This window comes from Anolis sagrei, chromosome 4 (genome assembly GCF_037176765.1).
Source record: "Anolis sagrei isolate rAnoSag1 chromosome 4, rAnoSag1.mat, whole genome shotgun sequence".
In the NCBI taxonomy this organism is placed as follows: Eukaryota; Metazoa; Chordata; class Lepidosauria; order Squamata; family Dactyloidae; genus Anolis; species Anolis sagrei.
Genome location: NC_090024.1, coordinates 5,692,510 through 5,710,637, shown reverse-complemented (window position 1 = coordinate 5,710,637; position 18,128 = coordinate 5,692,510). Strand labels below are relative to the sequence as shown.

General features: G+C 40.5%; 1 protein-coding gene across 2 annotated transcripts in view; it reads right to left on the bottom strand.

The window, feature by feature from the left end:
• Window positions 1–17,588, bottom strand: part of LOC132775158 (1-phosphatidylinositol 4,5-bisphosphate phosphodiesterase gamma-1-like) — a 134,978-nt gene extending 117,390 nt beyond the window's left edge. The window contains exons 1-2 of one of the 2 annotated variants that reach the window (XM_060775983.2): window positions 17,251–17,588; window positions 12,996–13,540 (exon numbers count right to left, since the gene is read on the bottom strand). In XM_060775983.2, the coding sequence (XP_060631966.2) occupies window positions 12,996–13,227 (232 nt within the window). In that variant the 5' untranslated portion in view covers window positions 13,228–13,540; window positions 17,251–17,588. The remainder of the gene's footprint in view (window positions 1–12,995; window positions 13,541–17,250) is intronic. The other variant, XM_067467235.1, reaches the window with a different exon arrangement.
• Window positions 17,589–18,128: the final 540 nt, after the last annotated feature.

The following is an 18,128-nucleotide window of genomic DNA, read 5'->3' as shown; positions in this document are numbered from 1 at the left end:
GCCTCAGTCTAAAACGTTGCTTGATCTGGCTAGACAGCCGGGAAGAGGCCCCTTAAACTAAAGAAACTATTTCTTGAAACGCCGCCAGACTTTGAAGCCTCCCTCTCCCGTAATCTATTTGACCTTCGTAGAAACTGCGACTCACTCCTGTTTTTCCAAATCTGTTCTCTTCGGTCCTCATTACCAAACCCAGGTGTGAGTCCCTCTGGAGAGCTATCACTGCTTGATTCCAAAACATTCTCAACAGGAAGTTCAGTTTCACTTTCCCTATTTCTTGAAACGCCTCCAGACTTTGAAGCCTCCCTCTCCCGTAATCTATTTGACCTTCGTAGAAACTGCGACTCACTCCTGTTTTTCCAAATCTGTTCTCTTCGGTCCTCATTACCAAACCCAGGTGTGAGTCCCTCTGGAGAGCTATCACTGCTTGATTCCAAAACATTCTCAACAGGAAGTTCAGTTTCACTTTCCCTATTTCTTGAAACGCCTCCAGACTTTGAAGCCTCCCTCTCCCGTAATCTATTTGACCTTCGTAGAAACTGCGACTCACTCCTGTTTTTCCAAATCTGTTCTCTTCGGTCCTCATTACCAAACCCAGGTGTGAGTCCCTCTGGAGAGCTATCACTGCTTGATTCCAAAACATCAAGAAGTTCAGTTTCACTTTCCCCGCCACCGGCCTCATAATCAACAGATTCAACCCCATCAGGGAAAGATACATGTTCAGAGGTCTGTTCAGTTGCATCACGAAATAGAATTAAAGAATCAGGTTCAGGTTCTGGTTCGCACGGAGGCTGAACCCCAACAACTATAGAATGAATGCAGTTTTGGTGAAAAGTTGGAGTGTGGACACTAATTTGTTGTTGCATGCTTTAATATCGTTTTGAGTGAAGGTTCTCAAGCTGCTTGCTAAGCGGCGGATGAAGAGAACTGGAGGCCTAGCCCCGCCCACAGGCTATATACACTTGGGGGAGTGGGCGGGGCAAGGCAGGGGTGAAAGAATCATAGAATCAAAGAGTTGGAAGAGACCTCATGGGCCATCCAGTCCAACCCCCTGCCAAAAATGTCTATTTTTATTTTCTAGAAGGTTCCGAAGTTGTCTTGCACAGGCGCAGAGATACGATATGTGCGATTCACAGTTGACTACGACAGGGAATTTATTTATTTATTTATTTAAAACACTTATATTCTACCCTTCTCACCCTGATGATCGTGCCATTACTGCTCAAGCAGGGAGCTTTGAGATGGTAGAACAGAACCTCTCCGAAGCTCTAGGTGCTCTTACTGCCTATTACAGGGAAAACCAGCTGATTCCCAACTCATCTAAAACACAGACATGTGCTTTTCATCTCAAGAACAGAGAAGCATCCCGAGCTCTGAGGATTATTACCTGGGAAGGAATCCCACTGGAGCATTGCAGCGCACCCAAATACCTGGGAGTCACTCTGGACCGTGCCCTGACCTACAAGAAGCACTGCCTGAAAATCAAGCAAAAAGTGGGCGCTAGAAACAATATCTTATGAAAGCGGACTGGCACAACCTGGGGATCACAACCAGACACAGTGATGACATCTGCCCTTGCGCTATGCTACTCTGCTGCTGAGTACGCATGCCCAGTGTGGAACACATCTCACCACGCTCAAACAGTGGATGTGGCTCTTAATGAGACATGCCGCTTTATCACGGGGTGTCTGCGCCCTACACCACTGGAGAAATTACACTGCTTAGCCAGTATTGCACCACCTGACATCCACCGGGAAGTAGCAGCCAATAGTGAAAGGACCAAGGCAGAGACATCTCCAGCTCATCCCCTGTTTGGCTATCAGCCAGCATGTCAACGACTTAAATCTAGAAGTAGTTTTCTAAGATCTACAGAGATACTTGCCGGAACACCTCAGCAAGCGAGAGTCCAAAAGTGGCAGGCTCAAACCCAGAACCTCAATCAATGAGAAACTCCCCCCTGGGCACACAGAAGACTGGGCGACTTGGAAGGCACTGAACAGACTGTGCTCTGGCACGATGAGATGCAGAGCCAACCTTCAGAAATGGAGCCACAAAGTGGAATCCACGACATGCGAGTGTGGAGAAGAGCAAACCACTGACCACCTGTTGCAATGCACCCTGAACCCTGCCACATGCACAAGGGAGGACCTTCTTGCGGCAACACCAAAAGCACTCCAAGTGGCCAGATACTGGTCAAAGGACATTTAATCAACTACCAAGTTTGCAAAATCTGTGGGTTATCTGTTTGTTGCTGCTGTTGCTGTCCCTCCGCAATTGCTGCCAGGGGCAACCTAATAATAATGCCGTCCCTGATGATGATACGTGATTGCTTGACCTTGATGGAAGAGGATTGGATTCCTTCCCTTTCCTCTCTTTCGTTTGCGCTGCTTAATCTGGGTCATGGCTCCCTTTTGAGCCTGTTCCCTTCTCCTTATGAGACTGTTTATAGATTGTTGTTTTGATGCGAATGCTTTCAAGGGCCCTTTGCCAGAAAAAACGCTATAAATAAGGAATCCGGGATGGCTGCAAACGTTGATTCAGGCCATGAAGAGAGCTTGCCGGAGGGAGAAGGGAGCTGAGCAGAAAAGCATCGTCTAGGCAGGGTCCTATTATTATTATTATTATTATTATTATTATTATTATTTGAAACACAGCAAGATGAGTCCACAGCAGACACTCTGCTGGCTGTTGAACTGGATTACACATCGGACATTTCCCAAGTGTCTAGGACTGTGTGATGTAACGGCGAATAATGCGTTCAGATCCCAGTAAGGTGGCCATTTGCAGCTGGCAGGTGGTAATTTTGTCAGCGCCAATTGTGCTTAAGTGCAGGCCAAGGTCTATAGGCACTGCACCCAGTGTGCCGATCACCACTGGGACCACTTCCCAAGTTTCTATGTGATGTATCGGCAAATGATGCGTGCAGATCCCAGTAAGGTGGCCTTTTGCAACTGGCAGATGGTAATCTTGTCAGCGCCGATTGTGCTTAAGTGCACACCAAGGTCTTTAGGCACTGCACCCAGTGTGCCGATCACCACTGGTACCACCTTGACTGGCTTGTGCAAGAGTCTACTTCTTCTTCTTCTTGATATTATTGTTATTATTATTTTACTGACAGAAAACTATAGTATGTCACAGCAAACAAGATCTATATTATTATTATTATTATTATTTGAAACACAAGATGAGTCCACAGCAGACACTCTGCCGGCTGTTGAATTGGATTACACGTCGGACACTTCCCAAAAGTCTAGGACTGTGTGATGTAACGGCGAATAATGTGTGCAGATCCCAGTAAGGTGGCCTTTTGCAGCTGGCAGATAGTAATGTTGTTAGCGCCAATTGTGTTTAAGTGCAGGCCAAGGTCTTTAGGCACTGCAGCCAGTGTGCCCATCACCACTGGGACCACCTTGACTGGCTTGTGTCAGAGTCGTCTTATTATTATTATTATTATTATTATTATTATGGAACTAGCCGTCCCCTGCCACGCATTACTGTGGCCCAGTCTGGTGATCTAGAAAATAAAGTAATGAGAAAGAAAGTTGGACTAGTTGGAGCTTCCGGACAGTCTTCAAAGTCAGCCCCACGTAGAGTGTATTGCAGTAGTCTATACGGGATGTAACAAGAGTGTGGACTACCATGGCCAAGTCAGACTTCCCAAGGTACAGGCGCACTCGGGCCACCTTGACTGGCTTGTGCCAGAGTATTATTATTATTATTATTATTATTATTATTATTATTATTATTAGAAACACAACAAGATGAGTCCACAGCAGACAAGATCACTCTGCTGGCTGTTGAATTGGATCACACGTCGGACACTTCCCAAGTTTCTGTGTGATGTATTGGCAAATGATGTGTGCAGATCCCAGTAAGGTGGCCTTCTGCAGCTGGCAGATGGTAATCTTGTCAGCGCCGATTGTGTTTAAGTGCAGGCCAAGGTCTTTAAGCACTGCACCCAGTGTGCCGATCACCACTGGGACGACCTTGACTGGCTTGTGCAAGAGTATTATTATTATTATTATTACTATGGAACTAGCCGTCCCCTGCCACGCGTTACTGTGGCCCAGTCTGGTGATCTAGAAAATAAAGTAATGAGAAAGAAAGTTGGACTAGTTGGAGCTTCCGGACAGTCTTCAAAGTCAGCCCCACGTAGAGTGTATTGCAGTAGTCTATACGGGATGTAACAAGAGTGTGGACTACCATGGCCAAGTCAGACTTCCCAAGGTACAGGCGCACTCGGACCACCTTGACTGGCTTGTGCCAGAGTATTATTATTATTATTATTATTATTATTATTGGAAACACAATAAGATGAGTCCACAGCAGACAAGATAGATGTGCTGGCTGATGAATTGGATCACACGTCGGACACTTCCCAAGTGTCTAGGACTGTGTGATGAATCGGCAGATAATGCATTCAGATCCCAGTAAGGTGACCTTTTGCAGCTGGCAGATGGTAATTTTGTCAGCGCCGATTGTGTTTAAGTGCAGGCCAAGGTCTTTAGGCACTGCACCCAGTGTGCCGATCACCACTGGGACCACCTTGACTGGCTTGTGCAAGAGTCGTCTCCTCCTCCTCCTCCTCCTTCTTATTATTTTACTGACACAAAACTACAGTATGTCACAGCAAACGAGATCTATATTATTATTATTATTATTATTATTATTATTATTAGAAACACAACAAGATGAGTCCACAGCAGACAAGATCACTCTGTTGGCTGTTGAATTGGATCACACGTCAGACACTTCCCAAGTTTCTGTGTGATGTATCGGCAAATGACGCATGAAGATCCCAGTAAGGTGGCCTTTTGCAGCTGGCAGGTGGTAATTTTGTCAGCGCCGATTGTGTTTAAGTGCAGGCCAAGGTCTTGAGGCACTGCACCCGGTATGCCAATCACCACTGGGACCACCTTGACTGGCTTGTGCAAGACTATTATTATTATTATTATTATTATTATTATTATGGAACTAGGAAAATGTGAAAGAAGAAAAAGAAGGAGGAGGAGGAAAAGCCAAAGAAGGAGAAGGAAAGGTGGAAGAAGAAAAACAGCAGAAGGAGGGAAAGGTGAAAGAAGGCAGAGGAGGAGGAGAAGGAAAAGTACAAAAGAAGAGCAAGATGGAGAGGAGGTGCAGGAGAATGAAAAGAAGGAAGAAGAAAGAGCAGGAGGAAGAAGTGGATGATGAAGAAGCGCAAGAAGAAGAGCAGGAGAAGGAGGAAAATGTGAACGAAGAAAAAGGAGGAGGAGGAAAAGCCAAAGAAGGAGAAGGAAAGGTGGAAGAAGAAAAACAGCAGAAGGAGGGAAAGGTGAAAGAACACAGAGAAGGAGGAGAAGGAAAAGTATAAAAGAAGAGCAAGATCGAGAGGAGGTGCAGGAGGACGGAAAGATGGAAGACGAAAGAGCAGGAGGAAGAAGTGGATGATGAAGAAGAGCAAGAAGAAGAGCAGGAGAAGGAGGAAAAGGCAAAAAAAGAGAAGGAGAAAGAGGGGGAAAAGACAAGAGAAGAGGAGGAAAAAGTGGAAAGGAAAGCAAGATGGGAAGGAGGAGGAAGAGAAAGAGGAAAGGCGGAAGGAGAAAGAGAATGAGGAAGAGGAAGAAAGGGTAGAAGAGGAGAAGGTCTAAGAAGAAGTAAGAAGGAGAATTAAAAAGTGGAAGAAGAAGAGCAAAAGGGGAGGAGACGGAGAAGAAACAGAACCAGGAATGATAACAAAGGAAAAGGCTGAAGAAGAAAAGAATGAAGAACTCCACTTTGGCAGAAAAAATGAAATGCAAAGATACAGAATGGGGGTCAATGCCTGGCTCGAGAGCAGTACGTGTGAAAAAGATCTTGGAGTCCTCGTGGACAACAAGTTAAACATGAGCCAACATTGTGATGTGGCGGCAAAAAAAGCCAATGGGATTTTGGCCTGCATCAATAGGAGCCTAGTGTCTAGATCTAGGGAAGTCATGCTACCCCTCTATTCTGCTTTGGTTAGACCACACCTGGAATATTGTGTCCAATTCTGGGCACCACAATTCAAGAGAGATATTGACAAGCTGGAATGTGTCCAGAGGAGGGCGACTAAAATGATCAAGGGTCTGGAGAACAAGCCCTATGAGGAGCGGCTTAGGGAACTGGGCATGTTTAGCCTGAAGAAGAGAAGGCTGAGAGGAGACATGATAGCCATGTATAAATATGTGAGAGGAAGCCACAGGGAGGAGGGAGCAAGCTTGTTTTCTGCTTCCCTGGAGACTAGGACGCGGAACAATGGCTCCAAACTACAAGAGAGGAGATTCCATCTGAACATGAGGAAGAACTTCCTGACTGTGAGAGCCGTTCAGCAGTGGAACTCTCTGCCCCGGAGTGTGGTGGAGGCTCCTTCTTTGGAAGCTTTTAAGCAGAGGCTGGATGTCCATCTGTCGGGGGTGATTTGAATGCAATATTCCTGCTTCTTGGCAGAATGGGGTTGGACTGGATGGCCCATGAGGTCTCTTCCAACTCTTTGATTCTATGAAGAGAGGGAAATGAATGCTAGAGTGCTCTAGTTGACTATAATAAATATGTCAAGAGATGGACGTGCGGGTTTGACCTTTATGTCAAGTCCAGCGTCTTCTTGAAAAGGATCAAGAAGTGTGCACACACAAAAAGCAAGAAAAGCACCCGCCGGGAAAACCCGAAAACTGGGGACGACCCCCAACGGAGAGGTCAGGTCAACGGGGCAAGCAGCAAATCGGACTTCCCAACGAAGCAATCTAATCCCCAATAGAAAAGGCTAGAGAAGAGTGGAAAGGGAGAAGCAGGCAATTCGAAGCCCCTAATCCTTCCTCTGAATCTCAGTATATTGATGCAAAGTGTGGCTTTGGAGCGGCCTTGCAATCCCCTCCAGCCACATCCCGGTCAGTGGCCCATTTTGGAAAACATGAGCCACGTGGCTTGCAACTATTTTGATTTTTGCTGGAAACATAGTAAAGGTAAAGGTTTCCCCTTGACATTAAGTCCGGTCGTGTCCGACTCTGGGGGTTGGTGCCCGTCTCCATTTCTAAGCCCAAGAGCCGGCGTTGTCCGTAGACACCTCCAAGGCCATGTGGCCAGCATGACTCCCTTCAATTGTGCTTCCCGCTGGAGCAGGACCCATTGATCTACTCACATTTGCATGTTTTCGAACTGCTAGGTTGGCAGAAGCTGGGGCTAACAGCGGGAGCTCACCCCGCTCCCCGGATTCGAATTGCCGACTATTTCTAAGCCGAAGAGCCGGTGTTGTCCGTAGACACCTCCATGGCCATGTGGCTGGCATGACTGCATGGCATGCTGTTACCTTCCCACTGGAGCAGGACCTATTGATCTACTCACATTTGCATGTTTTCGAACTGCTAGGTTGGCAGAAGCTGGGGCTAACAGCAGGAGCTCACCCCGCTCCCCAGATTCGAACTGCCAACCATTTCTAAGCCGAAGAGCTGGTGTTGTCTGTAGACACCTCCATGGCCATGTGGCTGGCATGACTGCATGGCATGCTGTTACCTTCCCACTGGAGCAGGACCTATTGATCTACTCACATTTGCATGTTTTCGAACTGCTAGGTTGGCAGAAGCTGGGGCTAACAGCAGGAGCTCACCCCGCTCCCCAGATTCGAACTGCCAACCATTTCTAAGCCGAAGAGCTGGTGTTGTCCGTAGATACCTCCAAGGGCATGTGGCCGGCATGACTGCATGGAGTGCCATTACCTTCCCTCTGGAGCGGTACCTATTGATCTACTCGCATTTGCATGTTTTCGAACTGCTAGCTCGGCAGAAGTTGGGGCTAACAGCAGGAGCTCACCCCGCTCCCTGTCAAGCCAGTCAAGGTGGTCCCTGTGGTGATCGCCACACTGGGTGCAGTGCCTAAAGCCCTTGGCCTGCACTTAAACACAATAGGCACAGACAAAATCACCACCTGTCAGCTGCAAACGGTCCGACGTGTGATCCAACACAACCGCCAGCAGAGAGATCTTGTCTGCTGTGGACTCACCTTGATGCGTTTCTAATAATAATAAAAATAACGAGCAGGTTAGAATTGTTGGGTAAAATATTACCTTGAGACTGTATGGATATGATGTAGGATTGAAAGATCAAACTGGAAAGACACTGGCACAAGCCAATCAAGGTGGTCCCAGTGGTGATCGGCACACTGGGTGCAGTGCTTTAAGACCTTGGCCTGCACTTAAACACAATCGGCGCTGACAACATTAACATCTGTCAGCTGCAGAAGACCACCTTACTGGATCTGCACGCATTATTCGCCGATACATCACACAGTCCTAGACACTTGGGAAGTGTCCAACGTGTGATCCAATTCAACAGCCAGCAGAGTGTCTGCTGTGGACTCATCTTGTTGTCTTTCAAATAACAACAACAACAACAACAACAACAGCTGAAACAGTACTGGCCCAGGTATATTATGAGGCCACAACATTCGCCACCCCAGTTCTAATTCCTGATTTTGGTTAAAGTAAGGTTTTAGAAGACATTGTGGGCAGAGAAAGGCAAACCACAATGTCTGCACTTAGCTTGAGCGGTTCGGTGCAACCCTCCAGTGAGAAAACAATTACACACACACAATCACACACACACACATATATATATTAAAGGTGTTTGGGAAGTTGGGCAACTGACAAGCAGCTAAAGTGGAAATGTGGGTTTTTGTAATACTTCCCTAACACTGAATCCTGTGTGTGTATAACACACATACACACCACACTGCGGTTTCCTTGCCTGGTGGTTTTAAAGTTGTGCTCCAACCGAAAAATCTCAACCAGTATTTGCCAGTAACTGGCCAGTTTCCTCTTTCAGACAACTCCTAGATTCTGAGACCCAAAGAAGAGCTTATTATGGGTTTTACTTGGCCAGATTTCCTTCCTTTGAGGCTGAGAGAGTGTGTGTCTCTAGACAACTCACAGGAGCTGTCTTCATAGACCTGTCAGCGGCTTATGATACTGTGAACCACTGCCTCCTCCTGAGAAGAATGTATAATATCACAAAGGACGACCACCTCACCCGCCTCATAGGAAACCTGCTACAAAACAGGAGCTTTTTTGTTGAGTTCCAGGGCCAGAGAAGCAGATGGCGGAAACAGAAGAATGGCCTGGCTCAGGGGAGCGTGCTTACTCCATCCATGTTCAACATCTACACAAATGACCAGCCACTGCCAGAAGGGACAGAGAGATTCATCTATGATGATGATCGTGCCATCACCGCCCAAGCAGGGAGATTTGAGATGGTTGAACAGAAGCTCTCCGAAGCTCTAGGTGCTCTTACTGCCTATTACAGGGAAAACCAGCTAATCCCTAATCCATCTAAAACACAGACTTTCACCTTAAGAACAGACAAGCATCCCGAGCTCTGAGCATGACAGGGGAAGGAATCCCATTGGAGCACTGCAGCGCACCCAAATACCTGGGATTCACTCTGGACCGTGCTCTGACCTACAAGAAGCACTGCCTGAACATCAAGCAAAAAGTGGGCGCTAGAAACAATATCATACGAAAGCACAACCTTGGGATCACAACCAGACACAGTGAAGGCATCTGCCCTTGCGCTATGCTACTCTGCTGCATGCCCAGTGTGGAACGCATCTCACCACACTAAAACAGTGGATGTGGCTCTTAATGAGGCATGCTGCATTATCATGGGGTGCCTGCGCCCTACACCACTGGAGAAATTACACTGTCTACCCGGTATTGCACCACCTGACATCCGCCGGGAAGTAGCAGCCAATAGTGAAAGGACCAAGGCAGAGACATCTCCAGCTCATCCCCTGTTTGGGTATCAGCCAGTACGTCAACGACTTAAATCAAGAAATAGTTTTCTAAGATCTACAGAGACACTCGCTGGAACACCCCAGCAAGCGAGATTCCAAAAGTGGCAGGCTCAAACCCAGAACCTCCATCAATGGCTGAATGAGAGACTCCCCCCTGGGCACACAGATGAAGCTCCAATGTGAGGTAAACCTCAGTGTGAGAGATGCCTCGTGTAGGAAGCTCCAATGTGAGGCAAACCTCAGTGTGAGAGATGCCTCATGTATGAAGCTCCAATGTGAGGTAAACCTCAGTGTGAGAGTTGCCTTATGTATGAAGCTCCAATGTGAGGTAAACCTCAGTGTGAGAGATGCCTCGTGTATGAAGCTCTAATGTGAGGTAAACCTCAGTGTGAGAGATGCCTCGTGTATGAAGCTCCAATGTGAAGTAAACCTCAGTGTGAGAGATGCCTCATGTATGAAGCTCCAATGTGAGGTAAACCTCACTGAGAGATACTTTGTGTATGAAGCTCCAAAGTGAGGTAAACCTCAGTGTGAGAGATGCCTCCTGTATGAAGCTCCAATGTGAGGTAAACCTCAGTGTGAGAGATGCCTCAGGTATGAAGCTCCAATGTGAGGTAAACCTTACTGAGAGATGCCTCGTGTATGAAGCTCCAATGTGTAGTAAACCTCAGTGTGAGAGATGCCTCGTGTATGAAGCTCCAATGTGAGGTAAGCCTCAGTGTGAGAGATGCCTCGTGTATGAAGCTCCAATGTGAGATAAACCTCAGTGTGAGAGATGCCTCGTGTATGAAGCTCCAATGTGAAGTAAACCTCAGTGTGAGAGATGTCTCGTGTATGAAGCTCCAATGTGAGGTAAACCTCAGTGTGAGAGATGCCTCGTGTATGAAGCTCCAATGTGAGGTAAACCTCAGTGTGAGAGATGCCTCGTGTATGAAGCTCCAATGTGAGGTAAACCTCAGTGTGAGAGATGCCTAGTGTATGAAGCTCCAATGTGAGGTAAACCTCACTGAGAGATGCCTCGTGTATGAAGCTCCAATGTGAGGTAAACCTCAGTGTGAGAGATGCCTCGTGTATGAAGCTCCAATGTGAGGTAAACCTCAGTGTGAGAGATGCCTCGTGTATGAAGCTCCAATGTGAGGTAAACCTCAGTGTGAGAGATGCCTCGTGTATGAAGCTCCAATGTGAGGTAAACCTCAGTGTGAGAGATGCCTCGTGTATGAAGCTCCAATGTGAGGTAAACCTCAGTGTGAGAGATGCCTCGTGTATGAAGCTCCAATGTGAGGTAAACCTCAGTGTGAGAGATGCCTAGTGTATGAAGCTCCAATGTGAGGTAAACCTCACTGAGAGATGCCTCGTGTATGAAGCTCCAATGTGAGGTAAACCTCAGTGTGAGAGATGCCTCGTGTATGAAGCTCCAATGTGAGGTAAACCTCAGTGTGAGAGATGCCTCGTGTATGAAGCTCCCATGTGAGGGAAACCTCACTGAGAGATGCCTCGTGTATGAAGCTCCAATGTGAGGTAGACCTCACATGGGAGAGATGCCTCTGCAAAAACTGCAGCACATCCTGCAGCACATTTTTGCTCTACTTTTTCAGTGAATATCAAGTCTCAAACAATTCAGCATAGTTTTTGGCACAAAAACAACGTTTCTGGAGTAGAACAACTACTTTCAAAGTAAGGACTGTGCAATTAAACAGGAAATAACACTTTCAAACTAGGAGAAAAAAATATTTCGAATTTTGTTCCATAGGGTAGCCCATCCTTCCTGTTCAGGATTTAAGAGCAGCCATGCGCTCATCTTTCAGGAAATGAGTCGAAGGAAAACAAAAGGGCACGGATCCATTTCTGGCTCATTTGAAGGAGTCGAAGGGTCCTTGGGTGGCAAAGGAAACGAGGGAAACCTAAAGCCTGGGAGGAAAAGGATGGGCTGCAAACACACAAAAAGGAGGCGGCGAGAACAGATGATGGGAGCCAAAGCAGAACATCTTGGGAACATCTGGATCAGCACATCGGGGGAACATCAGCACACTTCACACACATCCTGAAGACGTCTGCCAATTTTCCACTCCACAGCGATGTAGTCGCAATAATAATAATAATAATAATAATGTTTTGTTTATTGCCCGCCTCTCCTAGTTGTAGCAATAATAATAATAATAATAATAATAATAATAATGTTTTGTTTATTGCCCGCCTCTCCTAGTTGTAGCAATAATAATAATAATAATAATAATAATAATAATTTATTTATTATCCACCTCTACTAGTAGGTAGTAGCAATAATAATAATAATAATAATAATAATTTATTTATTATCCACCTCTACTAGTAGGTAGTAGCAATAATAATAATAATAATAATAATAATAATAATGTTTTATTTATTGCCCGCCTCTCCTAGTTGTAGCAATAATAATAATAACAATGATAATAATAATAATGTTTTATTTATTACCCACCTCTCCTAGTTGTAGCAATAATAATAATAATTACTGTGCAATTATTATTATTTATCCACCTCTACTAGTAGGTAGTAGCAATAATAATAATAATAATAATAATAATGTTTTATTTATTACCCACCTCAGCTAGCAGTAGCTATAATAATAATAATAATAATAATAATAATAATAATAATAATGTTTTATGTATTATCCACCTCTCCTAGTAGGTAGTAGCAATAATAATAATAATAATAATAATAATAATAATAATAAAAATAATAATAATGTTTTATGTATTACCCATCTCCCCTAGTAGGTAGTAGCAATAATAATAATAATAATAATAATAATAATGTTTTATTTATTACCCACCTCAGCTAGTAGTAGCTATAATAATAATAATAATAATAATAATAATAATAATAATGTTTTATGTATTATCCACCTCTCCTAGTAGGTAGAAGCAATAATAATAATAATAATAATAATAATGTTTTATTTATTACCCACCTCAGCTAGTAGGTAGTAGTAGTAATAATAATAATAATAATACTTCAGTGGAGACTTATTTACCCTATGATAATAGCTCTTTCGAGTGTGAGTTTCCCTCACCTCTTGTTGTCTCACCCCTGTTCTTAACTATGAGTCGTTTGTAAGTTGGTAACTTGGGGATGGCCTGTATCCCATTGCCCTCCTTGCCTCGTCTCAACTATATTACCCCCCAATGCCAGGCATACTAGAGGGTGTGTTCACGTTTCACGTACGCTTGCCCACTCACCATCTCCTTCCACCTTCTCTAGCGTGCGACTCCAGACGATCTGCCGGCTCTTCGGACGGACTTGGAAGGTCCTCCGTTCGGGCCGTTGGGACTTCTTCTGGTAGAACAAGGTGAGGACGGTGCCCACCTCCAAGGCGCTGAGGATGCGGGCCATGTCCGGCCCCCCGGCCTCGGGCCCCGAAGGGTCCTCCACGAAGCCATTGACAAAGCTGTTCAACCTGGAGAGAGACATCTCGGCTTCCTCCTCCTCCTCCTCTGCTCTCCTCGTCCTCACCGTCGCATGACTCCCGTTGCAAGATGGGAGGAATCCCACAATATATGTTTCCAAATATTCCCAAATCCTCTGCTTTATAGGTATCCAAAAATCCACACTATGTATCCCATGATAGGTGGACCTTCAAGCGTTCTCCAAGGAGAAAATCCAAATAATGGTGCAAATCCAGTGCACGAGGGGTTCTCCACCAGCTTCTGAGGAATCACCAGGACTTCTGCGTTTTGGCCACTTCACCCCATCCGACTAAGGTCACATTTGGAAATCTGGAACCCTCCAAGAAAAGAACGAGAGAGAGAGAGAGGCAGTGAGAACATACAATTATTTGGGTGTTCGTTTCATTTCCAATAGAAATTGCTAACTTAACTATTCGGTCAAAGCATAAATCATCGGACACCCTTCTTTTGGGAGAGGAAAAGACTTGCACAGCTTTGGAGATATATTATTATTATTATTATTATTATTGTTATATCTATTTATATCCCATGGATTCTCTCCATATGGAGACTCAAATAGAAATAATAATAATAATGTTTTATTTATTTCCTAGTAGGTAGTAGCAATAATAATAATAATAATAATAATAACAACAACAATCATGTTTTATTTATTACCCATGAGTCCTTGTAGGTAGTAGCAATAATAATAATAGTAATAATAATGTTTTATTTATTACCCATCTCTCCTAGTAAGTAGTAGCAATAATAATAATAATAGTAATAATATTTTTATTTATTACCCATCTCTCCTAGTAGGTAGTAGCAATAATAATAATACTAATACTACTACTACTAATAATAATAATGTTTTATTTGTTACCCGCCTCTCCTAGTAGTAGCAGCAATAATAATATTTATTATTATTATTATTATTATTATTATTATTATTATTATGTTTCATTACCCACCACTCCTAGTAGGTAGTAGCAATACTAATAATAATAGTAATAATATTTTTATTTATTAGCCACCTCTTCTAGGAGGTAGTAGCAATAATAATAATAATAATAATATTTTTATTTATTACCCATCCCTCCTAGTAGGTAGTAGCAATACTAATAATACTAAGAATACTAATAATAATGTTTTATTTATTACCCATCTCTCCTAGTAGTAGCAGCAATAATTATAATTATTATTACAATTATGTTTTATTACCCACCTCTCATAGTAGTAGCAGCAATAATAATATTTATTATTATTATTATTATTATTATGTTTTATTACCCATCTCTCCTAGTAGTAGCAGCAATAATTATAATTATTATTACAATTATGTTTTATTACCCACCTCTCATAGTAGTAGCAGCAATAATAATATTTATTATTATTATTATTATTATTATTATTATTATTATTATGTTTTACTACCCACCACTCCTAGTAGGTAGTAGCAATAATAATAATAATAATAATGTTTTATTTATTACCCATCTCTCCTAGTAGTAGCAGCAATAATTATAATTATTATTATAATTATAATGTTTTATTACCCACCTCTCATAGTAGTAGCAGCAATAATAATATTTATTATTATTGTTATTATTGTTATTATTGTTATAATGTTTTATTACCCACCACTCCTAGTAGGTAGTAGCAATAATAACAATAATAGTAATAATATTTTTATTTTTTACCCATCTCTCCTAGTAGGTAGTAGCAATAATAATAGCAATAATATTTTTATTATTATGCACCTGGTGGGGACGAGTGACAGGGCCTTCTCGGTGGTGGCCCCCCGCCTGTGGAGCGTGCTTCCAAGTGAGATAAGATTGGTTACATCCCTCTTGGCTTTCAGGAAAAATAAAATAAAATCGTGGTTTTGGGACCAGGCTTTTGGATAGCAGACTTAATTAGCAATTTGGTTGGAAATGGGTTGGAATGGCGTGACAGCTGATGATACTATTTATTGTTTTAATTAATGCTTTATGTACTGTTTTTAATGGTTGTTGTATTATTGTAATTGTTTGTTTGTAGTGGCATTGAATTGTTGCCAAAATGTAAGCCATCCTGAGTCCCCCTTCGGAGGTTGAGAAGAGATGGGGTAGAAGAAATAGTCACAATATCCAATGTAACAATAAAAATAATACCATTATAACAATAAAAATAATAACCGATATAACAATAAACAATATAAATAATAATAATGAACATTATAATTAATATTATTTACTTACTTACTTCATAATAACCTATGTAATAATAATTAACAATAGTAACCAATATAATAAATAATAGTACCTAATGTACTAATAATATATAATACCGTTATAATAATAAAAATAATAGTAAGCAATATAAAAATAATAACCGACATAACAATAACGATAACCAATATAATAAATAACACACAATACAATTAATATTATTTATTAATTTACCTACTTCATAATAACCTATTTAATAATAATTAACAATAGTAACAATATAATAAATAATAATACCCAGTGCAATAATAATAAATATAACCTATATAATAGTAAACAATATAAGAATAATAAATAACAAGCAATATAATACATAATAATAAGCAACATCATAATACATAATAATATCCAATATTATAATAATATAATATATTATTATATATTAATAAAAACCAATATAATAAAAATAATAACCAATATAATTGTTAGTATTATTTATTATATTGCTTATTATTATTTATAATAGTTATTATTATTTATTATATTGGTTATTATTATTTATTGCAGTTTCTTAAGTCTCTCCTGACACAAAAAACCAAAATATATAATAATAAAATAATAAACAATACCCAATGTAATAATAAATAATAATACTGTTAAAATAATAAAAATTATAGTAACCAATATAAAAATAATAATAACCAATATAAAAATAATGATAAGCAATATAACAATCATGATAACCAATATAATAATAATAAATAATGATACAAGATATAAATATTATTTATTAATGTACTTACTTCATAATAACCAATGTAATTATAATTAACAATAGTAACCAATATAATAAGGAATAATACCCAATGCAATATTAATAAATATAACCAATATAATAAGCAATACAATAAATAACAAATAATATAATAATACATAATATACAATATTATAATACCATATATAATATTATTATTATATATTAAAATAACCAATATAATAATGCATAATAATGATACATAATTTAAATAATATTATTTATTAATGTACTTACTTCATAATAACCAATGTAATTACAATTAACAATAGTAACCAATATAATAAAGAATAATACCCATTGCAATATTAATAAATATAACTAATTAATAAATATAACAAATATAATAAACAACACAAGAATAAATAACAATATAATAATACATAATAATAAGCAATATAATAATACATAATATACAATATCATAATACTATATATAATATTATATATTAAAAATAAGCAATATAATAATAAATAATAATGATACAAAATATAAGTATTATTTATTAATTTGTTTACTTTATAATAACCAATATAATTACAATTAACAACAGTAACCAATATAATAAAGAATAATACCCAATGCAATATTAATAAATATAACCAATATTATAATAAACAACACAAGAATAAATAACAAACAATATAATAATGCATAATAATAAGCAATATAATAATACATAATATATAATATTATAATACCATATATAATATTATTATATATTAAAAATAACCAATATAATAATAAATAGCAATAACAAATATATTCAATAATAATAATAATAATATAAATAATAATATCCCATTCCTAATCCATGCAGGAGCATCATCCACATTGCATTTGTTTCTTTATGGGGATATCAAGGGAGAGTTGCAAACTAATGCCTGTCAAGGTGTCAGGAATGTGGGGGGAAAGTGGGGTATCTCCCTCTCTGTGTACCCCCTTTTTGGAGGGTTCAAAGGAAAGGCATTAGGGTGAAACCCAGGCCTTGGAAAAACTACAGATCCCCGCAAGCCCAGCTCACCTGGTTGCATGTGGTGCCTATTATGCCCATCTGCCAAGGGTTCTGCAAAATAGGGAGTGGAAGCAATGCTGCAAGGCCAGGAAAGCTTGCAAAAAGGGGGCTCCCTCTCTTTGGGCACCCACTTTTCCTTTGGCTCCAAGGCTCCCCTTCTTCCTCTTCTTCTTCCTCCTCCTCCTGGTTTCCTTCCCCTTCTGCTGCTGCTGCTGCTTAATGGCCGGAAAGAGCTGAGAAAGGAATGGAGGGAAGGGAAGGGGAAGCAGAAGGAACAGATCCCTGGATCTTGCAGAAAAGCAGAAAAATAGGAAGGAGGAGGAACCTGGGAAGGAAGGGGAAAGGCGCAGGGAGGCAGGCAGGGAGGGGAAACAGCGGCGCCCAGCGGCCGCGAAGGGGAACGACAGGCCACAAGGGAAAGCACAGCCAGGCTGCTGTTCACACTGTTAGAATTGTAATATAATAATATAATATAATATAATATAATATAATATAATATAATATAATATAATATAATATAATATAATATAATATAATATAATATAATATAATATAATATAATATAATATAATATAATATATTATAATAACTATTATTATTAAATTATTATTAAATAAATATTATTTTATTTTAAATATTAAATTATTATTAAATAAATATTATTATTATTAAATTATTATATATTATATTATATTATAATTAAATTATAAGCTATTCAACCTCAGCAGACTGAAAGCCAAAACCAAGGTTACAACAACGTCTGTTATAGAACTCCAGTATGCTGATGACAACGTCGTCTGTGCGCATTCAGAAGAAGATCTACACTCTAAACACCTTTGCAGAAACATACGAGAAGCTCGGCCTGTCATTGAACATTGAAAAAACCA